Source organism: Aquarana catesbeiana, linkage group LG10 (assembly GCF_042186555.1).
Source record: "Aquarana catesbeiana isolate 2022-GZ linkage group LG10, ASM4218655v1, whole genome shotgun sequence".
In the NCBI taxonomy this organism is placed as follows: domain Eukaryota; kingdom Metazoa; phylum Chordata; class Amphibia; order Anura; family Ranidae; genus Aquarana; species Aquarana catesbeiana.
The window spans coordinates 51,475,234-51,503,224 of NC_133333.1; the positions used below are offsets into that span (position 1 = coordinate 51,475,234).

The 27,991-nt window shown below is 41.8% G+C and overlaps 1 protein-coding gene across 1 annotated transcript in view; it reads right to left on the reverse strand.

The window, feature by feature from the left end:
* LOC141110675 (paired box protein Pax-6-like) overlaps positions 1-27,991 on the reverse strand; it is an 80,196-nt gene that overhangs the window by 24,994 nt on the left and 27,211 nt on the right. The window contains exons 3-5 of the mRNA XM_073602163.1: positions 21,521-21,679; positions 13,960-14,042; positions 3,317-3,467 (exon numbers count right to left, since the gene is read on the reverse strand). Of these exons, the coding sequence (XP_073458264.1) occupies positions 3,317-3,467; positions 13,960-14,042; positions 21,521-21,679 (393 nt within the window). The remainder of the gene's footprint in view (positions 1-3,316; positions 3,468-13,959; positions 14,043-21,520; positions 21,680-27,991) is intronic.

Sequence of the window (27,991 nt, forward strand, 5' to 3'; positions counted from 1 at the left end):
TCAATCTACATGACACTCTCTCTCCATTCACGCCAACAACAACACTACATGGGGCCGACGTGCAGGCAGCCTTATATAGTTTTTTGGCATGGACTTAGTCCCCCTGAGCCATGATTCACAAAAGGCACCCTGCCTTTGGCCAATTATGGCTCTCTTAGCTGAGGGCGCTGGGATTGGCCAAAGCATGCAGGTCATGGTGCATGCTTTAGACAATCATCATACAGCAATGCACTGCACTCCCACAGTGCATTATGGGCCGTTATGCGCCGCTTGAATTTGCCGCGAACGGCCCATAATGTTCTTTTTTTCGACGAACGAGTGAACAGCCAATGTTTGAGTCGAACTCATGTTCGACCCGAACAGAAAACTCATCCCTAGTGTCCAGCTTTACGCATCACTAATTATACACTGATCAGCCATAACATTATATTACCACTGACAGGTAAAGTGATTATTTTGTTACAATGGCACTTGAAAGTGAGTTAGACATATTAGGCAGCAAGTGAATATGTTGTCTCTGATGTTGATATGTTGAAAGCAGAAAAAATAGGCAAATGTAAGGATCTGAGTGGCTTTGGCAAAGGAGAAAATTGTATAGGCTAGACAACTGGATCAGAGAAACTCCAAAATTGAAGCTCTAGTGAGATGTTCCCAGTCTGCAGTGGTCAGGATCTACCAAAAGTGGTCCAAAGTAGGAAAGCCGTCAAACCGGTGACAGGGTAACAGGCAGCCAAGGCTTGTCGATACACATAAGGAGCAAAGGCTGGCCCATGTAGTACAATCCAAAAGAAGAGCTACTGTAGCTCAAATTCCTTTTAAAAGTTAATGCTGGTTCCGATAGAAAGGTATCAGAACACAGAGTGCATCACAGCTTGTTGCATATGGGGCTGCATAGCTGCAGACTGGTCAGGGTGCCCATGCTGACCCTTGTCCACAGCCAAAAGCAATTACAGTGGGCATGTGAGCATCAGAACTGGACCACAGAGCAATGGAAGAAGGAACCCAGATGGGAGGACATAATGTTATGGTGGGTTGTCATAATGCTATGGCTGATCAGTGCATACTATCCTACTATATGTGATGGGATTCCTATTAAAATGTCTCCCGTGTCTAACCATCATCTCAAAAGTAAATCCTCTAGTGCTACACAATGCTATTTTTTCCATAAAATAAAGGATCCAAAACTAGCAGCTTGCTGTAGTTAAACCCTTGGGCTTTAAGTGTATATAAACCAGTTTTTTTCAATTTAGAGCAGAATAAGGTTTAGAATTCTTGGCAAAGTTTATGGTCTTCTATATGCCTTCTAGGGAGAATCATCATCTCTGTTTGTCTAAGTGGCCATTGTTACTGAGACTGAAAGTGAGAAAACTAGAACAGAAATAGAGGGGAAATCTTTCGATGCAGACACTATGACAACTGTTCAAGAAAGGATTTTTTTTATTCTCTGCTGTGTCTACAGGATAGGAAGTGAAGGGAAATGTCCACAATGGAATAAAAATGACAAAAAAATTATGGGGTTTTAACCATTACCTACTCTATTTAAAACTTAAAAAATTAAATTGAACAGTGTATACACAGCATTCATGAAACAAAGAGCCCTATGACATCTTTTAAAAGTTGGTGCTTTACCTCACTGGGACATAAAGGACATATTTTCTTCCTATACACTCAATTTACTACTACTACATCCAAACTACCCTACTTGGAAAAGTGGGTACCAGACATTGAACAAACTATAGAAATGAAAGACAGGCAAAAATGTTCTATACAAAGCCATAAAGGAAATAATTAATATGTCTCATAAAAGAAAACTTTAAAACCATCTCTAGGTGGTACTTAATTTTTTCTAAAGTAGCAAAACTGCTGTAGATTAAAATACTTCAAAATGTTTTGAACAATATGGCTACTGAGGAACAATGTAACATATTTGAGGGCAGTTTCTCATTATTAGATGCTTCTGGAAAAGGATATATACTCCTATTTACTCTGTCACCAATCCTAATATTGCCAAAAATTTACATGGAGCCCTTCTCAATGAACCACTAATAAGAATACCAAAACACTCTCAACTTCTGATATTCTAAATCTTCTTAGCAGGCAAAAATATCAATAGCTAGAACTTGGAAATCACCAAAAATTATTTTAACGTTAACTGAAAGCCAACTTTCTGATTCATGAAAAAATGGTGAGTATTTCACATGAGCTTGAGAAAATTTAATACCCCAGTCAAAAAAATGAAAAGGTAAACTAACTCCAAAAAGCCTGGTCACCACTCTCTACCCCAATGCACAAAGCAGTTGTGATGCCCTCTGGTGCCCTTTGCTGCCGGAGTAGCGTTCTGTACAACACACACTGCTATACATAGCCCTGGAGTGACTATCCAGAATGATACCTGCACTGGCAAGTGCTCATTGGCCAATGCAGCGACTTAAATATGCTGACTAATGAGAAACTTGTCTTCTAGTAAGCTTTTCTAGAAGAAAGAAATGCTTCTCATCGGTCAGTGTGGTCACGCTGACCAATGAGAGCTTACCATTTGCAAGCATTACGATGGATACTCAGGGCTGTGTATTGCAGTGCATGGTCAGCCGCTATGGGCAGCGGGGTCCAGAGGGGTGGCCAGGTTATGTGGCATTTTTTACCTTTTTTAAAATTTTTTTGTGAAAAGGTTAACCTACCCTTTAATCTTTTCCCTTAACCATACAATACTTTTATACCAGTTCTTATTGTTACTCTGTATTTTTGCTACATAAGCATTGCAACATTGTAAAAGTAAACTCTATAACTTTTTATTTATTCAATAAGCATAATAAAAAGAAAATAGGGAAAAAGTTTGTGCTATATCCTAGAAACACAAAGTCAACATACGTGTTCTGTAATAAAAAAAAATGGCACAGAATGTTAACCACAAATACATGTACCCAAAGGTGGACCTCTAACAGGCTAAAGCCCAACTCTGGAAAACTAAAATAAATTGTCCATACAATAAAGATTGTACATTATTTTATAAAATACATATAAATATCTAGTGAACCCAGAATTATCTACTGCATAAAGATACACATTTTACACAAAACTAGTCACTCAAGTTACAATGTTGGAGTCATCTCAGCTAGGCTGTACCTACAGCAACCAATTATACTGCAGCAGCAGAAAGGATGTGAGAATTTGATTGGTTTCTGCCATTAATAAAATCTGAGACAACCTGCCGGTATGTTTTATAAAAGACCCCAGAGTGCTTACAGTACAGGTTCTTTTCAGATCTTATAATTAGTGGCTGTTGTTTGCAATGTTGTCTCCTTCTCTCGGTGCTTACCTGAGCTGCTGGGTGGCGGTATAGACTGGTAAACACTGTTGGAGAAAGAGCTGTTGATAGAAAGATGGCTGGACGCGCTGCCTGCCTGGCGCCTCTGGTTACGTAGTTTTTCTTCCCGTCTCCATTTTGCTCGCCGGTTTGAGAACCAAACCTAAAAGAAAAAGGTCCTGTGACACGGCGTAAACACTGTACTGAAATTACAGAAATAATGCTATGAAGAACTAGGGTAAGAGAAGTAGGCAATGTAATTGGTTCTTCTGTTGATTAATATTTTCAGTGTACCTTTGAAGTGTCATATTTAATGTCTTTGAGCTCTCCATACTGTTTACTTGCCAATGGCAACATTAGCCATCCAGGCTGAGGATGTGTTAGATATGACAGACTCATTTGAAATTGAAGTCACTGTGTTTGATTCATGAAGCAGAGGGGGGAAGACCCCAGTCACATTCCTGTTGATTGACGCCGAAAAGGCTTTCGACAGGGTGGACTGGGGCTGTTTGGAACACTAATGCCGCGTACACACAATCAGATTTTCCAACGGGAAATGTTCGATAGGTGCTTGTTGTCAGAAATTCCGACTGTGTATAGGCACCATCGGACATTTTCCATCGGAATTTCCGACAAACAAAATTTGAGATCTGGATCTCAAATTTTCCGACAACAAAATTCGTTGTCAGAAATTCCGATCGCGTGTACACAATTCCGATGCACAAAGTTCCACGCATGCTCGGAATCAAGCAGAAGAGCCGCACTGGCTATTGAACTTCATTGTTCTCAGCTCGTTGTATGTGTTGTATGTCACTGCGTTCTTGAGGTTTGGAATTTCCGACAAGATTTGTGTGACCGTGTGTATGTAAGACAAGTTTGAGCCAACATCCCTTGGAAAAAAAATGTGGATTTTGTTGTCTTTTGTTTTTTTTCAAATTTTTTTTTTTTTTTCAATGGATCAAAAACGTTAAAAAACATTGGTTTCTGAGCGTTTATCAACGTTTATCGGCATTTATCAGCATTAGAGCGTTTTTACAGCTGAAAAACGTTTCTCAGAACCCACTAGTTTTGGGGTTTTTTTACAGCCTAAAAACGCCTATGCCATTTGCAGCTCAAAAATGCCTAGGTGGGAATGAAGCCATAGTCTAACATAGACAGGTGTTTTTAAGCTGCAAAAAACGCTCAAAAAAGCGGCTGTAAAAATGTCCGTGTGCATGAGGCCTAACCCTTAACTCTAAAAACTACCCATGCAGAGATTTCAGCATAGAAAACAACTGTTTTAGTAAAATAATGCCCCAATTAACACTTTAAAACTATGCAATTTGTTTTATTAAAACCAAGGGTGTAAGTAAAACATTACTTTACTGCAATTTATCTTCCTTGCAACATACATATACAGCAGGTAAAATAAGTATTGAACATGTCACAATTTTTCTAGGTAAATATATTTCTAAAGGTGCTATTGACATGAAATTTGCACCACATGTCAGTAACAACCCACGCAATCCATACATACAAAGAAACCAAAACAAATAAGTTCAGAAATTAAGTTATGTGTAAGAAAATGAAATGACGCCAGGAAAAAGTATTGAACACGCTAACTGAAACTTATTTAATACTTCGTACAAAATCCTCTGTTGGTAATGACAGCTTCAAGATGCCTCCTGTATGGAGAAACTAGCTGCATGCATTTGGCCCATTCCTCCACACAAACAGTCTTTAAATCTTGAAGGTTCCGTGGGCATCGTCTATGAACTATGATCTTTAGTTCTTTCCATAGATTTTCTAATAGATTCAAGTCAGGTGATTGTCTGGGCATTACTAGTAGCTTTATTTTCTTTCTTTGAAACCAATTGAGAGTTTCCTTAGCTTTGTGTTTCTTCCTTCTATCTTTGGGATCATTGTCTTTCATAAATGTTCACCCTAGTTTCATCTCCATCATCCTGGTAGATGGCAGCAGATTTTTATCAAGAATGTCTTGGTACATTTTTCCATTTATTTTTCCTTCAATGACATGACGTTTGCCAGTACTGTATGCTGAAAAACAGCCCCACACCATGCTGTTCCCATTGCCAAACACTGTTAGTATGGTGCTTTTGGGGTGATGTGCAGTGCCATTTGACCTCCAAACACGGTGTGTATTATGGCATCCACAGAGTTTGATTTTGGTCTCATTTGACCAGACTATACTCTACCAGTATTTCACAGGCTTGTCTAAATGTTGTGCAGCAAACATTAAACAACCATCAACATGCTTTTTCTTCAGCAATGGAGTCTTGCGTGGTGAGCGTGGATATGGGCCGTGGCGGTTAAGTGAATTGCTTATTGTTTTCTTTGAAACAATTGTACCTGCTAATTCCAGGTCTTTCTGAAGCTCTCCACAAGTGGTCCTTGGCTCTTAGACAACTCTTCTGATAATTCTTTTCACTCCTCTGTCAGAAATCTTGCGAGGAGCACCCGGTCTTGGCCGGTTTATGGTGAAATTATGTTCTTTCCACTTCTGGATTATGGCCCCAACAATGCTCACTGGAACATTCAGAAGTTTAGAAATCCTTCTGTAACCAATGTGTCATGAAAGGCGTCCTGTTAGCAGAGCCGTTGGCGGAAGATCGGTTAACAGAACCACTGTTGATAGAGCCAGAGGACGCGTGCGGAGGCGCGTTGGCGTGAACGGACGCATGCGGGTGCGCGCTAGTACGAACGGGTGTACGCGGGTGCACAATGGTACGAACGGGCACGTACGATCGGTACACGGACGTGCACGAGTGCGCGCGGTTGCGCTGTGACAGCATTTGGCGCCATTAGGCCTATTTAAAGGAGCCTGTCAGCATGCTTTCTTGCTGTCCGGTCTACAGCGTTCCCTGTGACCCTAAGCTACCTGTATACCTGCCTACCTGCTTCCTGTTTACCCGGCCTGCTCCTGACTACTCCTGTTTGCTACCAGTCCCCGACCCTGGCTTGTTTGACTATTCTCCTGCCTCCTCCTACGGTCATCCGCTACCTGTCTGTTGCCGACCCGGTCTGTATCCTGACTACTCTTCTGCTTCCATTTGGTGCCTGCTTGCCCGCCAGTGTTGACCCGGCCTGTCTGACCCTGCTTGTGCTCCAGCTGAACTACAGAACACCTCCCTGCTGCCTGCTGTTCCGGGGTTCCTGCCTACTACAGTGCTCCTCCTCACAGCCAGCGGTTCCAGTGTTCCTGCCAGAGTTCCAGTGCATCTTCTTACAGTCTGCTGTTCCAGTGCTCCAGCTGAACTACAGAACACCTCCCTGCTGCCTGCTGTTCCTGAGTTCCTGCCTACTACAGTGCTCCTCCTCACAGCCAGTGGTTCCAGTGTTCCTGCCAGAGTTCCGGTGCATCTTCTTACAGTCTGCTGTTCCAGTGCTCCAGTTGAACTACAGAACACCTGCCACCTGCCAGGCACTTGTGGCCCCCTGTGCTCTCGAGTCCCTGTTTCCTCTATCAGGGGTTCTTGAGCCAGAGGCACACGAAAGGCCACTCCCTGCACTCTGGGCTCCGCCATCAGGTACGTGACACAATGCGATCAGTCTGTTTTGCAACAATAATGCCGCATACACACGGTCGGAATTTCCGACAACAAATGTTCCATGTGAGCTCATTGTCGGAAATTCTGACCGTGTGTAGGCTCCATCGGGCATCTGCTGTCGGAATTTCCAACAACAAAAATTTAAGAGCTGGATCTCAAATTTCCCCATCATGCATACACAATTCCGACGCACAAAATTCCACGCATGCTCGGAATCAAGCAGAAGAGCCGCACTGGCTATTGAACTTTATTTTTCTCGGCTCGTCGTACGTGTTGTATGTCACCGCGTTCTTGATGTTTGAGCCAACATCCGTCGGTAATAAATCCACAGTTTTGTTGTCGGAATGTCCGATCGTGTGTACGCGGCATTAGGTTGCGAAGGTCTTGAAAGAGCTCTTTGCTTTTACCCATCATGAGATGTTTCTCGTGTGACACCTTTTTATAGGCCAACAGTTGAGGCTAAACCAGCTGATATTAATTTGCACTAACAAGGGGCAGGATTGCTTTCTGTTAACTGATGGATTTCAACTGGTGTCTTGGCTTTCCATGTCTATTTTGCACCTCCCTTTCTTCATGTGTTTAATACTTTTTCCCTGTGATTCCATTTTATTACACATAACTTAAAGTGATTTTAAAGACAGAAGGTTTTTTTTATCTTAATTCATTCTATGCAATAAGATAAAAAGCTTTCTGTGTGAAGCAGCTCCCCTCAGCCCCCCTAAGACCCCTTTCACACTGGAGTGTTTTTAAGGCAATGAGGAGGGGAGTCCCGGGCAGTCGAGACACTCCTACAACATCGCCAGATCTAGATGGGACTCAGGTAAGTATTAGACCCCTTTCACACTGGGGTGTTTTTCAGGCGCTTTAGCATTTAAAAAAGCACCTGTAAAGCGCCTGAAAGAAGCCTCATCTGCAATCCCAATTTGAAAGCCGGAGAGCTTTCACACTGAGACCCCTTTCACACTTGGGCGTTTTTCAGGTGCTTTAGCTTTAAAAAAAGCGCCTGTAAAGCACCCGAAAGAAGCCTCATCTGCAATCCCAATGTGAAAGCCTGAGTGCTTTCACACTGCGCTGGCAGGGTGTCAAAAAAAGTCCTGCAAGCAGCTTCTTTGCTGCGCTTTAGGAGTGGTGAATACACCGCTCCTAAAGCGCCCCTTCCCATTGAAATCAATGGGAAGCTCCTGCAAAGCACCTGTGGGCGCTTTTAACCCTTTATTCGGCCACTAGCGGGGGTTAAAAGCGCCCCACTAGCGCACAAAAAATGCTGGTAAAGCGCCGCTAGTTTAAGCTGTGCCCACGGGGTTCACAATAAATGTAATTGTTTCCCTTCAGTACAGCAGGGAGGAATTTAAAAATTGATGTAACCCATATCAGATATTCATCTTTCAATGTATTGACCGCTATAAAATAATGAAATATGATTGCTTACTGAGCACCATGGTTACTTAGCCAGAATTAATTACCTAATTTCAATGCAGACTTTTGGGCCTTAACTTGAGAACTGCTTTAAAAAGGAACTAGTGGTTCCTGTTGTAACACACATCCTTCCTCTTTTTTATTTTTATTGATAAATGAAAAGTAGAAGAAAAAAACGGGACCTGTGCTTCAATGCAATTCTTCTTTACTTCAATTTCATTCAAAAACATGTACAAAAAGTGCAGGCCACTGTACAGTTGCGAGCATCACTGCTCTTCATGAGGCTTATCTGGCTATGTGAAGTAAATTGAAGTAAAGAAGAATTGCAGTAAAGAAGAATTGCATTGAAGCATGGGTCCCGTTTTTTTCTTCTATTTAAATATCGGTGGAGGATTGGGAGTCCACCTTGACTGTGCTTTGACAACAGAACAAAAGAAAAGAAGGTAACCCACCCATTGATTGTTCTTTTGATAAATGAAAAGTATATATAGATCACATTATTTTTAAACAGGATTTATATAGTGCCAACAGTGTGCATCTCTTTACACTATAAAGAAGGACAGTACAGCTACAATACAATTCAGGACAAGATGGTTAGGAGCCCCATAAGAGCATACAGTCTAAAATATAGATCGATCATATCCAGATCATAGCATCATAAAATACCCTCTGTGCTTTTTAATTCATGCTGCCATTAGAAAGCTGCAAAAAGCCAACAGAATGGACTCTAAAGTTTTTAAATTTCAAAAGAAAAATATATAACTTTTCATTGTAAAATAATTGTGGACACTGCGCAGTGAAATGATCTAAAAGAAACCTGTCCTAAGAGAAATACTGTACATTGGCTGCCACTGCTGCCTTTTTTTCTGGTATTGCTAATTGCCTGCCTGTTATAATGATCCTTTGATATCATAATTTTCTGAGTCACTGACTTAAAACAAGTATCCAGATCAGAGGTTCTGACTATATTGGCTGCATATATGTTTCTGATCAGTCTGCCAATGGATGCATTCATGTTCCAGGTCAGTGACGGATATCACAGATTCATCATGACAGCCAGGCAACTAGCATTTCCATAGCAAGATCAGCAATGGAAAGCAGGACAGGAAACTTTGCTTTGTAAAAGGAAATGTCCCACCAGGAACAGTTGGGAGCTATGCACAAGATGCTATTGAGAGCTACGACGTCTTTTATCTAGTGCTAGTTACTCACATTCAACTGGACTTTCTCTATAATGTTGAAAACATTTGATATCTTGTCCATGACATTTCTTAAAGGAGAAGTACAGCCAAAGCTTATTTGGCTGTACTTCTCCTGTGGATCGCAGAAGTGCAGTTCGTTCTGCACTCCTGTGACCCGCTTTCAGCAGACAGCGAGCTGAAGCCTGCTGTCGGCTGATGTCACGGTGCTGGTCCAGGCAAGGGAAAGATCGCGACAATGGAGTCAGGATCTGCCCACATGCCTGGACCAGTACCCGGCTCAGCCTCTCAGCAAGCCACTGAGAGCCAAAGCCGGGTGTTCCTCCCGCCCCCTCCACAGCCTAGTGCTCCCAGTGAGCACAAGGGGAGGTGGGCAGAGCAGAGAGCGGTGACTGACAGTCAGCAGCTTTCTGCTCACAGAGCTGTGAGAACTGAGTGATCGGCGGTGTTCGATTGCTCAGATCTAAGTGTTAGAGGTGCCTGGGGACAGATGCAGCACCACCTAGGTAAGTATAAATCTTAAAAAATAAAAAACTCCATACATCTCTTTTAAGTTCCAATGAATGTTAGAAAAATACATTTTGGACAGAGAGGACAATTTGTTTGCAAGAGGATTGTAGTAAGAGGCCAACTATGTCAAGCTGGAACAACCATAATTTAATAGGAGTGGAGACCTTCGATACCATATGTCTTCCAGATACTGTAATGCCATTTTAACAATTCACACCTTCGACCATGTAAATCGAAGGATTAACATTTATGAAGCCTTCTTGACACCATGGATGGGATTATGTACTGTAACTAGGTCAGAATGGTTCCACATTTTTCACACCTCCCATCCTGTTCTTAGGCCTAGTTCACACCTATGCAGTTTGCGGTTGATGCATTTTCTGTGTGTGCTTTGCATTGTTTTTGATACATTTTTTATGTGTTTTTGACTTGTTTTGCGTTTTCGTAAGTTGATTGTTTTCTTGCAGGAGAAACCAACAAGAAGTTCCATTTAAGTCTATGGAACCGAAAACGCAACCTGCAGTGGGAAAAAAATCTCTGACCCTTTACAAAAAATGCACAGGTGGAAAACGCACAGATGTGAATGTGACCCATAGGAAACCATGTTAAATGGACTGTAGTGCACTGCTGCAAAACTGAAAACGCACTGAAAAAGGCATAGATGTGAACCAGGCCTTAAGCTAGCCATAGACGGTTTGCATTTCGGCCAGCTGAGATTCGAACCATGTATGGGCAGGCTGATTGTATCTAAGTTGATCAATCAATCAACTTGGGTACAACCAGCCTGTTGGATTTCACATGGGATTATTACTAGCGGCTATTGTGTACAATATTGTGGAGTATTTTTCATTACACCCCAAGAAGTGGCTTGGACAAACCATAAAACATCTACAACATCACAGAACAAGTCCAGCTGAATGTGACTAACTACAATAACCATGACCTGAGTAAACGAGAACCTTCCCAGACATATGATTGATCACATGACTGTTTCATGCAATGTCATGGTATTTTACAGGCCCTTTTCCTACAAAATCTTCCGTGACTGACCAGAAACAAATTAAAAGGATTGTTGAGTTAGGCTTTTGCATTATATATTTTTGGTAAGTCTAAAGGAGACTGTAAGCACAGCTAAGTGAAGAAGGCCTATCTGCACTCTTAGGCCCACCTAGTCAGGGTATTGGGTTGGCGAAAACTGCAGCCAAAACAGGAACTTTTACATGCTGTTGTGACTTGAAAACATTAAACATAGTAGATGTAGCAAGCTTTGTTTGGGATGTTGCTTTGGCCTGACTATGAATTGCTAAAAAGAAGTGTGAACCCCCAAGGGACAGGAATCGGATGTAAATGCAAGCCTTTGTTTAGGTGTCCTAATCTTTGTTGTCTTTCTCGGGCTTCAAGTTTTTTAAGCCCTTGCATACATATAAAGTGAACAACAACATTACAAAGTTAAAACGATTTAATCTTTACATCAGATCGTATTATCTTTTCAGTCAGTAGCATCACTAGGTCCCAACCTCCGGGGCCTGGATGTCAAGCTCACCATACGTCCTACAATCTGCCCGTCCAATCTTTGTAGAATTAACTTTAGATTCACCAAAACTATGTAATATGAGGAACTATGTTATCTAGCTAATCAATTTGTATCCAATCAGGTAGATCCTTGCAATACATAGTTGTTGGTAGATCTAAAAGAGGTTGTATGTTTAAATTATAATGTTTGTGTTGCGCTTTAGACCTGCAGCTGCCACTCTCCACCACTAAACTTTGTATCTCTGCAAACTATGGTCCCTTTAGAACATAAAATCCACATACTGTACATCACATGGAGAAATATTTAATTAAGCTGGCCCATGAGCAACTTTAAAGTAATCCAATCTCTAACCACAGATGAAAACTATTACATTCCCACTAGTATCTGCGTTTGCTCTGTTATTCTTTCATCTGATTGGCTAACTCCTACTGTCAGTCTAATGATACAAGAGGGAATTTGCAGTCTACATGAAAGAGGGACTGAACACCCTGCCATCCACATTGTAACATATAAATCTCAGCTTAAGGTATTGAGCTCTGTAAACAACAGTTTTTTTATCAATAAAAGCCCAGCTCCAGACAGTTATTTTTACTGTTTCATTAACCTTTAATATTTTTTTAAGCCACATTAAAGCAATTTTTTTCTTACTTCAGAAGCTCTCTGGAAGCTCCCTTGAGATCTGCAGGATTGTACAGTGGGAGCTGCACTTCCGGTTCCTTACTGCTTTGGAATAGGTTCTATAATAGATGCTAGTTCCAGTGTTTTCCCCCCACTCCCGTCCTCTGCAGAAAGCAGTTGGCAGGACTAGGTGGTGCTGATTGACAAGCTACAGGCCTGTGAATCAGCAGTGACAATGCTGATACTGACAACCTCAGCAACATTTTTTGATCCCACTGTAGAGCAGAAAGGCACAGCCTACACGAGGGTGGTAACTCTGCTCTGAACTCAGGAGCAGTGATGCATTGTTGCCACACAATGTGCTTTAGGTAGACGCCACTGGCAGGATCGACAGGTATTTGTTAGAGTTTTCAGAAGGACTAAGAGATCAGATGCAGATGCACTTATAAATAAGCATTGCAGCACTTATTAAAGCGGAGTTCCAGTCATTTGTTTGTTTATTAAAAGTCATCAGCTACAAAAACTGTAGCTGCTGACTTTTAGTAAACACACTCACCTGTCCCACGATCCTGCGGTGCACTCACCGCAGCCGTGTTCTGCCGGAGTCCTCCTTCGGCGGAGCTGGCATCTCTACTATGGGCACCCAGCTGTGACAGCTTGCGCCTTCACAGCAGGGTGCCCACTGTGCATGTGCGAGCAACGGTGCGCTCTGTGACTGGTATCGAAGTCTTCTAGGACCTGTCATGTGTTCCAGAAGACTTCGGGAATGAGAACTTCCGCTTCTGATCGCCTAAGGTGACCAAAACCGGAGTGGAAGCACCTGTCAAAATTGGATACCTGCTCCAATCCTTCTCCAAAAAAGCTCAGTTTCACAAACAGGAGTCGGGGAGGAGCCCTTAAAGCAGAAGTACCACTTTTGGTGGAATTCTGCTTTAAAAGAGAGGCCATAGTTCTACTGTAGAAGTTTAGGCTTTATAACATCTACCGTTACATGATGGCTCCCCATGCTTGCAATTAAGTACAAAACACTATGTAAATACTTTTTTTCAATGGGTTTTTCTATGCGATCATGTAACCGCAAATTCCTGACCCCTTTGAGCAATTTGCAGCTGGTAGGGGAAGACTCTCTCCCACTTCAACAACGCCTACAGAAATGGAAGCCAGTGGGTGATGTCACTGCTCTAATTCCGTCTTGTTGTCAACCCTGCACATCAGACGGAGATGTTACGGCATTGTGGTCATGTGATCCTATAGGAAAATTAGGCAAAAAGGTACTTTGTTCATAGTTGAATACAGTTTGATGGAGAGCAGTGAGGGCAGCAACATTTAAAAGGTGAATGTTAAATAGCCTGACCTTCTAATCTACAGGAAGACTAGCCTGTTATACACATGAAAAGGAGCCAAGAGCTCTACCTGTTGGCTGGAAATTGAAATATGAAATATAGATATGTATTTTTTTAATTCTCAACATGAAAAGACAATATACACAGAACAGTATACAGTCCTTACAAACTCTAGTATAAAGAAAATGTGACTTTTCAAAGTTGACAAAGATACTCCATCGCAGCCCACATTTTACATACATAAATAGCCCATCTTCAAAACGTTGTACTATGTCTGGAACTCAACAAAAAGCCTAGGCTATACTGGCAATAGCGTCTCTTTGCTTCTATGAAATTTAAATATTTCTTGTCCATCATCTCATTAGCAGAGCATTGATGGGGATACAGCGAACAAGCGGTAGCAAAGATTGTGACACGCTCATGTAACCCTGAGTATATGTTATATTTTGCTTGTGTTTCAACTCACAAGAATTAATATTAGCCTCACCTGGATGCGAGCTTCAGGCAGATCGATCTTTGCTGCTAATCTTTCCCTGGCAAAGACATCGGGGTAGTGCGTCCGTTCAAATTCTTAAAAACAAAAGATAAATAGCTTAGGTATATTTTCCATTCCATAGCAACTTTGTTCTCATCTGACTGCATAGTTCTCAAAATTCCCTAATAGGCTATTTTCACACTGAGTCACTTTACAGGCGCTACAGCGCTAAAAATAGCACCTGTGTAGCGCCTGTAAAGAACCTCTCCTGTGTCTCCAGTGTGAAAGCCCGAGGGCTTTCACACTGGAGCGGTGCGCTTGCAGGATGGTCAAAAAAGTCCTGCAAGCCGCATCTTTGCAGCGCTGTAGGACCAGTGTATTGCCTGTCAAGCAAAAATGCTGTTTTTTTTCCCCCTTGCATATGATTGGGTATACTTTGCAAAGTGAAGCTTTACCTCATTTTCTAAGCTGTGGATCAAATGCCCTTGTAAAGTGCACAGTCTATTTGCCTTTAGTAAATCAACCCTATAGTGGGTGATCAACTTAACAGTCATTGGTGAGAGGCCTCTAATGTTTCAATTTCTCCACTGTCAACTGCTTAAAGCGGAGTTCCACTTAAAAAAAAAAAAATAAAAGTCAGCAGCTAGAAATACTGCAGCTGCTGACTTTTAATAATCAGACACTTACCTGTCCCAGGGTCCAGCGATGCGGGGGAACGAAACCCCGCTCGTCTCCCTCTCCTCTCTGCTGCGCCAGCATTGTTACTGCGGGCGCCCGGCTGTGGCTTCACAGCCGGGCATGCACCGCACATGCGCGAGCTGTGCGGCGCACTGTGACTTGCCGGGCAATCATCTGGGACCTGTGACGTGCCCCAGATGATTGCCGAGAGGGAGGGGGGAGAGGTGATCTCCCTTCCAGTGCCGTGGTGCACCGGGAGGAAGTGGGAGCTGTGACTCTCTAAAAAGAGGGTATCCGCCCCCCCCCTCCCAAAAAATGACATGCCAAATGTGGCATGTCAGGGGGTTACCTTCCCTTAAAGTGGAAGTTCCATTTTTGGGTGGAACTCCGCTTTAAATTCATGCTGATAACCAGCTCCTTCCAGCACCCAAGTAACTATTTAAACCCATGATGGTTTACTAGTTTCATAAAGTTCAAAAGAATACTCAAGGAACAAGATAAAAATTATACTTATCTTCCTCCTTGGCCTCTGGCTGCTTCCTGACATCACTGTGCCTAACAATGGAATCTTGAAAAAGCCAAGGATTCCACTTACAAGAATACACTCTATCATGCTATAGGGACTCCTCTGCTGTCAGAAAATACTGATCAATGGTTATTGCTGATTGGCTGCAGCTGCTTGTAAAAAGGGGTTAGTATCCCCTTTTATTTTTTATGTATTACAGGTACTTATATAGGACCACCAATTTATGCAGTGCTTTACATATATATTGTTCATTCACATCAGTCCCTGCCCTCAAGGAGCTTACAATCTAAGGTCCCTAACTCACATTCATACATACAAACACTAGGGCCAATTTAGAGCAGAGCCAATTAACCAGAATGTCTTTGGAGTGTGGGTGGAAACCGAAGTACCTGGAGGAAACCCACGCAGGCACAGTGGGAAAATGCAAACTCCAGGCAAGTAGTGCTGTGGTTGGGATTTGAACTACTGACCCAAGTGCTGCCAGGCAGAAGTGCTAACCACTTAGCCACTGTGCAGCCCTTTTAATAGCCCTCCCCTAGGTAGACCTAGTGGATGGGGCTAGTCTGTCCTTTATAATTCTAAAGCGGAGTTCTACCCAAAAATGGAACTTCCGCTTTTCGGATCCCCCCCCCCGGTGTCACGTTTGGCACCTTTCAGGGATGGAGTAGATACCTGTTTAATCCAGCTATTTGCTCCCACTCCCGGGCATAGATTGCTGCAGTATCCACTATCTATGCAATGTCCGTCCGGCCCCTCCTCTGTCCCCCCCCCCCCCCCGCTGTCTTCTGGGAGACACACAGGTCCCAGAAGACAGGACAGCAGGGACCAGTGAGATTGCGCATGTGCAGTAGGGAACCAGGCTGTGAAGCCGCAAGGCTTCGCTTCCTGATTGCCTTACCGAAGATGCCGGCACCTCCACCTGGGAGCCAAGGGACAGATCGGCTTCGGGGGAGGACATCACGGGCGCCCTGCACAGGTAAGTGTCCTATATAATATTGCTGTATTTGTAGCTGCTGACTTTAATTTTTTTTTTTTTTTTCGGCGGAACTCCGCTTTAAGTCGGAAAGAGTCTAGGGCAGAGGGTGATGGGAAATGAACCCTAGTATACGGAATAGTAGCTTATAGACTTAGGCCTGGATCACACCAGTGTGATTTCTGATTGATTCTAATGATCATCTTCTGTCAAATGGGTATAGTCATACATTGATCAAAATTCGGCTGGTACCTGCTAAATCAGCCATATTTTGACCCATCTATGGCCAGTTTAAGTCTGCCTATATTAGGTATGATAGTTAGGGACTACATATTCAGACTCTTGCATAAGCCCAGTTATGAATGTTATTTATGCACACCTCTGCAAACCACTCCAGAGACCCTGAGATAAGGGCACTCTGGAAGCAAATAGTTTGCAGGCAGAAAGTTGAAGCAATGCCCTCAGGCATGCCTTTCTATTGGAAACATGATGGTGTAGTGTTTCCAAGCTTGAGGTTGCTTTAGTATACTTGCCATAGTCTTAGAACCAAAATATGTAGCTGTTTGCAACCATATTATTATTAACTATTCAAACTATTTATATAATTTACAAATCTACCATGCAATCTGGTTGCTGAGGATAAAGCGTGCCTTGAAAAAGTAGTCATACCACTTGAAATTTTCTACATTTTGTCATGTTACAACCAAAAATTGCCACAGATTCTCAATTGGATTTAGGTGTGGACTTTGACTGGGCCATCCTAATGCCCTGTACACATGATAGGATTTTCCAATGGAAAATATGTGATAGGACCTTGTTGTCAGAAATTCCGACCGTGTGTAGGCTCCATCGCACATTTTCCATAGGAATTTCCGACACACAAAGTTTGAGAGCTTGCTATAAAATTTTCAGACAACAAAATCCGTTGTCGGAAATTCCGATCGTGTGTACACAAATCCGACACACAAAGTGCCACACATGCTCAGAATAAATTAAGAGACGAAAGCTATTGGCTACTGCCCCGTTTATAGTCCCGACGTACGTGACGTAAAACACGTACGTCACCACGTTCAGGACGATCGGATTTTCCAACAACTTTGTGTGACCGTGTGTATCCAAGACAAGCCAACATCTATTGGAAAAAATCCATGGATTTTGTTGTCGGAATGTCCGATCAATGTCTGACCGTGTGTACAGGGCACAACACATGAATAGGCTTTGATCTAATTGTAGCTCTAACTATATGTTTAGGGTCGTTGTCCTGCTGGAAGGTGAACCTCTGCCCCAGTCTCAAGTCTTTTGCAGACTCTAACAGGTTTTCTTCTAAGATTGCCCTGTCGTTTTCCACCACACATAGAATTTTGCTTTTAGGCCAAAAAGTTCAATTTTAGTCTCATCTGACCAAAGCACCTTCTTCCACATGTTTGCTGTGTCCCCCCACATGGCTATTTGCAAACTGCAAACAGGACTTCTTTTGGCTTTCTTTCAACAGTGGCTTTCTTCTTGCAACTCTTCCATGAAGGCCAAATTTGTGGAGTGCATGACTAATAGTTGTCCATTGGACAGATTCTCCCACCTGAGCTGTGGATCTCTGCAGCTCCCCCAGTTACCATGGGCCTCTTGGCTGCTTCTCTGGTGAATCATCCCCTTGCCTGGCCTATCAGTTTAGGTGGACGGCAATGTCTTGGTAGGTTTGCAGTTGTGCTCTTTCCGTTTTCGGATGATGGATTGAACAGTGCTCCATGAAAAGTTCAAAGCTTGGGATATTTTTTTATAACATAATCCTGCATTAAACTTCTCCACAACTTTATCCCTGACCTGTCTGGTGTGTTCCTTGGCCTTCATGATGCTGTTTGTTCACTAAGGTTCTCTAACAAACCTCTGAGGGCTTCGCAGAACAGCTGTATTTATACTGAAATTAAATTACACACAGGTGGACTCTATTTACTAATAGGTGACTTCTAAAGGCAATTGGTTCCACTAGATTTTAGTTAGGGGTATCAGAGTAAAGGGGGCTGAATACAAGAGCACGTCACAATTTTCATTTATTTATTTGTAAAACATTTTTAAAACCATTTATCACTTTCCTTCCACTTCACAATTATGTGCCTTATGTGCCAGTTTGTGTTGGTCTATCACATAAAATACCAATAAAATACATTTACAGTACATTTTTGGTTATAACATGACAAAATATGGAAAATTTCAAGGGGTGTAAATACTTTTTCAAGGCACTGTATATAGACAGGTTATCATCTTTCGGACTCTGATTGTTCTTGGGTACCTGTGCTAAATCTAGTTGTTAGAAATAACTTTTTTTTTTAAAGGTTAGAAATAACTTTATTGGGACGAAAGGTTATTTAAAGAGATATAAGATAATGTAACAGGTGTCCTAGTCACACTTCCTCTTTTTCAAGCCAGTTCTTCCTCTTTCTTTGAGGGTTTGGTCGTTCACTATTCTGGGGGAATAATACCCAGCATACCTGCAGCTCTATTTTTCTAGTATATCTTCAATTACATGCACAAGTGGAGTTCCAAACCTTATGTTAGTTTTGTTTTAGGGATGCTAACTACTTTTTTTCCAGAGGATTATTGCTCCACATCCCTAAAGTGAAACTAAACTTATCTATCCTTTACAGCCAAGGAAGCTGCCATCATAGCTTCTGTTTGATCTGCAGTTGCCATGGTGCTGTACATGTGATTAGTTATGACACTAGCCATTTCATTGCTTGACAGTTCGGTTGAGAGCTCAAGCAGCTGTGACAGTTATTCATGGCAAGCCTTGATACTTAGTAACTGTTTTGGGAAACAGTTAAATGGATTTAGTAGTTCTGCTTCAAGAGAATCAGTCAGGAGAGATACATTGCTAAGCCCCCCCCCCCCTTTTTAAAAATGCATGTTGCTTGGCTGACATGCTCATTTGCTGATACTTTATCAGCAATCAGAAAAAAGGTTTTTGACTTTTTTTCCAACTTGGTATGCTTGTTTCTATTCAATGACTTATGACTAAATTAACACAGCATTTTCAAAAGCTTGTCAGCAATGGCAGGCCCCATATTTCTCTTATGACAGGTTCACTTTAGTGTTTTGCATTTTGTAAGATGGCATCCTTCATTCCTTTGTCGAGATCATGCTGTGTTTGGATTCAAGGTCCGTTTATCAGGATAAAACCTCTCAACTGGGAGCGAGATCATGTGTTTCTATGAAAAGGGGTAGCTTTCAAGATAAACATTTTTGGCAATGGCAATTAACATGTTTTTAAAAATGGAATAGCTTTCATCATAAAGCTGAAAGAGGACCTGTCACCTGCCCGTGCTATCACATAGGTTTGTTAGCACTCTTGTGGGGGCAATAAAGTAAAGTATCTGTTTACGCAAAGCAACCACATCTTTTCTATTTTACCAAAAAATTGTGTATAACATTGTGTTTACTTGCACTAGTTCATTTTTTGCACTAGTTCATTTTGGTGCATTTTTTCCTGAAAATATGTGTTTGATAAATAACTGTGCAAATATTGTGCAGCAAAACTGCCACCGTTTTATTCTCTAATGCCTCTGCTTCCAGAAAATATACACTTGGGGGGGGTACAGTAATTTCTCAATTCAGATTTAAAAATGTGTGCAAAAAAAATAAAACAATTGCCCACTATACATGTGGTTAACAATCAATTTTAATGTATGACCTCCATGACTTGATCCTTTTCATCCCGCTGTCTGAACATACAGTATATGCCAAGCAAAATAAATATTTGGAATTTGAAGGTATATAAAATGAAATTTCATAAAATCATTAATGTATTATGACTTTTAGCCAAATAAAATATTAAATTACTGATTTAATGAAATTGAATTTTGTGTACCTTCAAATTTCCTGAATTTTTCCTTGGTATATTTGTACATTCCTCCTCCTACTAGCTAGCAGTTTTTTCACATGCATGTGTGGCTTAGTGTACAATCTCGGCAGCAGAAAAGTTAAGTCATTCCAGCCAATCCAGACTACATCCAGACTCTAGAGGCAGAAGAAGACAGAGATAAAAAAAATGGACTTGGAGTGATGATAGAGATCTAGAAGTGTGCCATAACTTGCAAATATGTTGTGCATACTTGCACATTATAGCAATAGCTCTTGTAAGGCTGAAAAACCTTTACTATTGGCCTTAATGATTTTAACAGCCGAAGTAAAGTTAGCAAGGCAGGTAACAGCCTAACCATGCAAAAGTTAGTTTGCAGTTTGCTTCATAGAGCAGGGTTTAGGGCCTCCAGGGGCTCTGGACATAAATTAAAAATCCATGCCATCACCTAGGTATATTCTGCATAATCCCATGGCCAGTACAAAGTTTGACCTTTCAGGAATGAGTATTCTGCAGCTGCTCTTGTCCCACGTTGTGCTGCTGGGAGGTTGCTGAGTAATAGCACAGCTCCTCTCTGCTCGGCGGAAGCAAAGCTGGTTTCACACTTGTAGGTCTCCCATGTGTACAATGTGGTCTCAGTCGCTCAATGCATCACTGATTCCTTCCTGTGCCAACATGTGTACGGAAGCCATACAAAGACAGACACTAGAAAGACACTTTTATCTTTGCAAAATCTTCTTTCTGGAAGTTGGATGTATTAATCACAGAATTTGACCGAGGCATAGCTCCCAACTGTCCCTGATTTCGAGGGACTGTCCCTGATTTGGAACAAAGTCCCTCTGTCCCTCTTTCCTCCTCATTTGTCCCTCATTTTAGTCTGATCTATATAGTTGTATATAAAAATGCACTATTTATCTTTCAAAAAGTGTTTCCCAGTGCTAAACCTTTCATGCAATTTCTAAATTGCTGCATTTATAAATTCCAAAAGTCAGCATAAAGGAATAGTAGTGGTAAAAAAAAAACATAGCACTTGTGGGTTTAACGAATCTTTTTTTGTTTCCTTTAAGGGGGTGAGGCAGGGGGTGTGCCCCATGCCTACATACTTTTGCTAATAGGTGCCCCTCATTCCTATCTCAAAAAGATGGGAGGTATGCCAAAGGGTACCTATGCTACCTTGATTAGAATGATTAATATCTACTGTTTATCAGCCTTTTTTAACCAGGGTGCCTTCAGGTTTCTTCAGGAGTGCCTTAGCAAAATGCCTAAAATTTGCCCCAAAATTGTTTACTGTAATATGGCCATATTTTGATTCAGGGAGCTAATCTGCTTTGAAGGTCAGGAAGCATTTTTTCCTTTATGACTCAAAACTAACTTTCTGTTTTGCTATTTTTTTAAATGAACCCAGTCAAGCGTAAAAGAAATAATACACTGTTAAATGTATATTTTACCTCGACATAGTTAACTATGCATATGTCACCCTATATTTAAATTAGGACAGTAAGCTCAGAAACAGTTTATGGAGACCTGCAGTGATCCATTTACTGACCTTTTTCTAGTGCCTCAATCTGCTCCTGAGTGAAGGATGTGCGGTTGCGTTGGAGTTTACGCTTCAACTGTAGTCGAATCTGTGAGTCATCCAGGTCATCGTTCACTGCCCCAGTCTGATGTTCTGAGTCTAGACTGCTGTCCAGCTGCTGACAGCTATCTAAAAAAAGAATACAATCAGTATTAAAATACTTCATGTTTAAAAGTAGCATTTCACTTTTGATCTAAAGGAACACCTTACTTACTCATTAAAAAAATGTGGAGGTAGGCGAGGGGAGCCATGCGTAAAATGTAAGTCTTGGGAGCGGTGTTCCAGAGTATCTGTTTTGCCACTGTAACAGACACTCTGAAAAAGTGTGATCATATTAGGACATGGACTGCAGTGCCCATGACCAAAAGATTTAAAGCTGCCCAAGCCCTTAAGAAAGGTGGAACACCAATACGCCAAAATGCATTGGCTATGTTTTATGTCATATATGAATGATGAGATCATTGTCCTCTAACCGCCTGTGAGTTTCCAAGACTTTTTATTAACACACAGTATCCTTCAGCTACCTCCGCACTCCTAAAGGGGTCTACTCTGAGGATCCTCCACAGGTAAATGTAACAAGAATGGAAATTCAAGCAACACCTACTGATAAGGTCCAGATATGACTTTATTTTAAAAAAAAAGTCAAGGGGAAAACCAAAGAGTAGCCAACACATTTCAGGGATCCAAAAATGCCCCTTTATCAGGCATTGATTGAAAACAATTTGAATGGACTAGAAATGAACCGAACCTTTAATAGTATTTCCTCCAGCGTGATTACAAGCACAGGCCTTGTCAGCAGCTGGATTGGCAGCGATGAGTCAAGAACCTACCCACCACTGATAAGGTCTAGTGCTGCCTCACACATACACTACAGAACTTTAGGTAAATGAAAATTAATGTGACATAGATAACTGCTACACAAATGATGCTGTTATTTTACTAAATTTACAAACTATGACAACAGTACTCAAATGTTCATTGACTTTTCACCATATTACGTATGTACCACCCAGCATGGAAGTGCTGTTAAACCTTCTAACGCTCAGCTTTAAGAAGTCCTGGATGATTCTAGCTCACCAAGGAGCTGAAGGATCACCCCAAAGTTGCAGGAACACCTAGGCAACATCCTAAGAGGATCTTTCTGGGATATTTTGTGCCAGTGACAACTGAAGCTGGAAGGAGGCTCTCAGATTGCCTGGGGCACAGTAAGTAGGCCTTAGAGAATTCTCAGAAGAGAGACTGTTGCCTGTACACCCCTTTTTGCTAGAGGGAATGTTCCCTGGAGGCCACCCTGTGCAGAACTGCTACTTTCTGTGCAGAAAACTCTGCTTACTTCAGTTAACGGTTTCAAGATAGTGTCCTCATTCAAGTTGCTTAGTTCTGGGCATCACAAAGCTTTTCACAATCCCCATCCCAGATCTTCAAAACAAAAACAAAAAAGACACCATCCATCTGTTAACTGTCTGAGGTCTGAGTGAGATTTAATGCACCTGGCTGAAAATACCCCATGCTTGGCTGCTTGCTCAGAACCTGGGTTAACAGCGGGACCACAAAAGAAGGTCTGCACTACACGTATTTTATCAAATAGGGTATTAGAGCCTGTAAACTCATAAGGACCTGTAGGAAAATGCCCCATAAAGCCAGTTTCTGACTTGAATCCTACTCAGGGATAATTGTTACTCTTTAAGAGAAGTATGAAATTGCATAAAAACACACTTTACGTGAGTTTTCAGGTGCTCCCATCAATGTCTATAAGAGCCAAAAACAAGCAATTCTGCCTCAAAGAAGCTCATGAACTTTTTGAACTTTGAGCAACAAGTTTCAGGGGATATAAAGCTCAGGTGTGAAAGGCACCATTGAATATAATGAAAATATTTTGTTTTGGTAGAGTATCAGAGCTTTCACTTTGTTGCTCTCCAGTTGAAGTTAATTAGGCCCATATGTGTCTAGGGCTGCCCAATTTCTAAAGGCACTGTGTGTGATGAGGAGGATCTTGAGTGGCAAGCAGCACACATAAAATATTTTGCTTCCAGTCCACTCTGTTTTCAATTGGTAAATAGATACAGCCAACACATTTTAGGGGATTGGATCTCCCTTTTTCAGGGCTCGTAGGTGTAAATTGGATGTCAGGGCCCTTAGATTATTCTGAAGCGCCGATGTTTCTCCAAAAAAAAAAAAAATCCTACATATGTGTGGACCATCTTCTTTGGGGTTCAGCAAGCATCTCAAAGTGGATTGAAGATGGATTTCCAGGCAACAGTAAACATGCTTTGCAAACGTAAACAAATTCTCAGCATTTTGAGGCTAACATGTTTGTCTGATGTGTTTCTCTATAAAAGGATGTATCTGTGAGAGCCTCACCTGTTTCCTGAGCACAGGCTAAACAAGGAAGTTTGGCCATGGCCAACCCAAAGTCAAATTTTTAGAGACACTGATGCCTGAAAGTATTTGGATCGTACCTGCAAGTCCAACTGCCCTCTAGTGTCTACTGGCAGCTTTATGTTTCTCTTTTATATCATGTGTTACAGATCTGGTGGTAATAGACTTGTTCATTAACAGATCACCCAGTGTCAGCTAACTGCAAGTAGCTCTACAGTGAACTGCAGATACTGACCAACAGTGCAGACTTTTAGAACATTCAACAAAAATTTGACAAACCAAGGAACAATTACAACATCATTGTTGGCTATTGTTATAAACAACTGTTTATCGTACAAAACAATTGCAGTTAACTAGAGACGTAATATCATCTAATCTGGCTTTCTGATCAGGGAACAATATATGTGTATAGGCCCTTTTCCTCCACGCATACCAATGATATTCCTTGTGGTTACACATAGAAAATAGATGACCGTCTGAACTACCATTATAAAAATCGGTGCAGAGACAAATAATCTGAAAATCTGATCTTTCATAGATATTGCCAGGAGGATCGATCTATAGAGCTGCAATTGTTTGTTTGCCTTTAAAAAAACTTACATTTGGCTTATGTCAGACTTACAATCTTTTTACATGTCCAGTTTTCCTCCTAAAGATAATGAATTAACTGTGCACAAAATGCACGTCCTTTTCTGTGTTTGGAAGCATCATTTCAATGTAACCTGGCACTACTGCATGTGTATTTTGTGAAAAACATTTACCTTAACAGATGGTAAGATCCTTATGTCTGTGGCCAGACATCTGCTACTAATAAACTGTAATGGTTTGGGCCAATTTTTTTATTATTTTTTTTTATATTTATACATTTTTATACTTTTTTACACTTTATTAAGTATGTGCATGAAATTTATATTTTACAAATGAACATTAATGCATACATAACAAAGGATTTCAAGAGCACTGTGGGTTATCTAAAGAAAGAGCATGTCTAATTGAAACTTTGGAAAAAGCTTCCTAATAAGGGATATGAAATTACAAGTAATTCCATAGAGTGTAAATGTCAGCTTAAGCTGCTGGTCTCTGTACCAGGGGTCCTCAAACTACGGCCCGCCAGGGTGATTTACTCAGCCCGCGGACTTCCCCTTTAACATTGCAGCACTCCCCCTCTCCTCTATCTTAATCATACAAGACGAGAAAGATGACAGGTCTGGAAAAAGGGCGGGACCTTTTGAGTTAAGAAGCGGGTAATTGGTTACTAGGCAGCATGGCAGTCCCAGCAATCAATCACCCGCCTTTCACTTGCAAAGTCCCGCCCTTTGTACGTACCTGCTATGCTTCGCATCTTGTGTGATTAAGGTAGCAGAGGAGATGGGGAGTGCTGTAATGTTATAGAAGGGGCAATATAATACCACTGGAGGGCTCTGTGTTGGGGGGGATCTGTTATTGGGCAGTCTGTGATGAGGGGATCAATGATATGGGGGGATCTGTTATGGAGGGCTCTGTGATGGGGGGGATCTGTGATGGAGGGCTCTGTGTTGGGGAAGTCTGTGATGGGGGGGATCTGTGATGGAGGGCTCTGTGTTGGGGGAGGAGTCTGTGGTGGGGGGATCTGTGTTGGGGGGATCTGTTATGGGGCAGTCTGTAATAATGGGAATCTGTTATGGGGGAGTCTGTGATGGGGGGATCTGTTATGGGGGATCTGTTATGGAGGGCTCTGTGTTGGGGGCTCAGTGATGGGGGGATCTGTTATGGGGGCTCAGTGATGGGGGGATCTGTTATGGAGGGCTCTGTGTTGGGGGAGTCTGTAAAGGGGGAATGTGTGATGGGGGCTCTGTGATGGAGAGGAGTCTGTGATGGGAAGGGGGATCTGTGATGAGGGCATTCTGTGAAATACTAATAAGTTTATGTTGATTAAAATTGTTCTTTATGGTAAGTATTGTATTGCTTTTTTCCTGTTTTTTGCACGACAAATAAGATGTGTGCATAGGAATTGGTTCATATTTTTTTTCAGACTATAGTCCGGCTCCCCAACAGTCTGGGGGACCGTGAACTGGCCCCCTGTTTAAAATGTAAACAATAGTTGTTTTTTTTTTTTTTTTTTTTACAGGAGGTGATAACAAAGTGAAATCCACATGAGAGGAACCTAAAGCTCCACTTGTTGGCTGGATAGGCGACTACTAGCTCGCTAGTGTGAACAGTCTCCTCAACAGAACACAACATTTCCTGATGAAAAATGAAGAAAGGAGCCGCTTGAAAAAAAATGAATTTTCTTCACTTGGTACTACAATATGTCTATTGGAACACTGTCTGCAGTGTCTAGGCACTAGATACGTCTGGCTATGCTTCCAGCATAATTATTATTATACAGGATTTATATAGCACCAACAGTTTGAGCAGCGCTTTACAAAATGAAGGCAGACATTACAGGTACAATACAATTTGGTACAAGAGGAATCGGAGGGCTCTGCTCATTACAGCTTACAATCTAAGAGACAACAAGTGATACAAAAGAGGGAGGGTCAAGTGATCCAAAGGTTATAACTGTGGTAGATAAGCTGATGGAGAATGTAAAAACACAGTGCATTAGTTAGAAGCAGAGCAGGCTTCTTTAAAGAGAAGGGTTTTCACAGATCGTCTAAAGATGGATAGATTGGAGGATAGACAGACATATTGGGGTAGGGAGTTCCAAAGGTTGGGAGAAGCTCAGGAGAAGTCCTGGAGGCGAACACGGGAGGAAGTGACAAGGGAGCTAGAGAGCAGGAGGTCTCAGGAGGACCAAAGAGAGCAGTTTGGTTGATATATTGAGACTGGGTTAGTGATGTAGCTGGGGGCAGAGTTGTGGATGGCTTTGTAAGTTGTTGTTAGTACTTTTAATTGTATTCATTGGGTGAGCAGAAGCCAGTGAAGGGATTGGCAGAGAGGGGTGGCAGATACTGAGTGGTTGGTAAGGTGGATTATTCTGGTAGCAGCATTCATGATGGACTGAAGTGGGAATAGCCTATGTAAAGGCAATCTAATGAGGAAGGAGTTGCAGTAGTTGAGGAGAGAGATGACCAGGGAGTGAATTAGAAGCTTTGCGGTGTCATCAGTTAAAAAGGGGCATATTCTGGAGATGTTGTGGAGGTTGAGACGGCATGATTTGGACAGGGATGAAACATCTCTGGTATTATAGACTGGATGAAGGAGGACAAAACAGGGAGAATGTCCAGTAAGCAGGCTGGAGATGGACCAGTGTCACAGGAAGCTGGAGAACCGAGTAGTAATGTAACCCTTGTTTCTCTATATAGCCATTTACTGCTAGGCAGAGAGCTGAGGAGGGTTAGAAGAGGGCCTTTCTAACCCTCTTGTATTAAATTGTATTGTTAGTGTATTGTCTCCCTTTATATTGTAAAGAGCTACGGAAACTGTTGGCACTATATAAATCCTGTATAATAACAATAATTATAGTGGTATCACCCAATTTTTTAACTGAAATGTCCAGAAGTTCACACAAATTGCAGACCTGGGTCAAGTGTCCTTTACTAAAAAAATCTTGTCAATTGCATGCACCATGTGACTATAATTATTCCACGGGTACCTTTAAATCTTTACAGCTGTCTTCAGAGACCATCAAAAGGTCATATAATGTGAATGTTTTGTAAAACAGGCATTTTCTAAAGAACAAAAGGATTGAGTTTAGCCGATAACCATGGTATCTGAATTCATAATCACCTCTCTGTGGGATGAAGTGCATGCTTCAAGCCCTTGGTTTCAGCAACAGACACCAACAGGATGCTACAAGCTGTGCTACTTGCACAGAACAGGTTGTCATAACCCCAAGCGACGAGCCCTTATGGCTAAAGCGTGCTGGGAGCAGACGTATTATTCTATAACACAAACCCAGTGGCAGTGATAGCTGCTGGAAGCTGTACATGTTGCTATAGTTATAAGAGACTGCAGGGCATACAGTGCCTCCAACGCTTGTGTCCATGATGGATGCAAAGTTCTTTGGGCGTAAGTCACTCGCCAACATGGAACGCTACAAGCTGCAGTCATGTCTGGTGTTGAAACCAGTCAATCAAA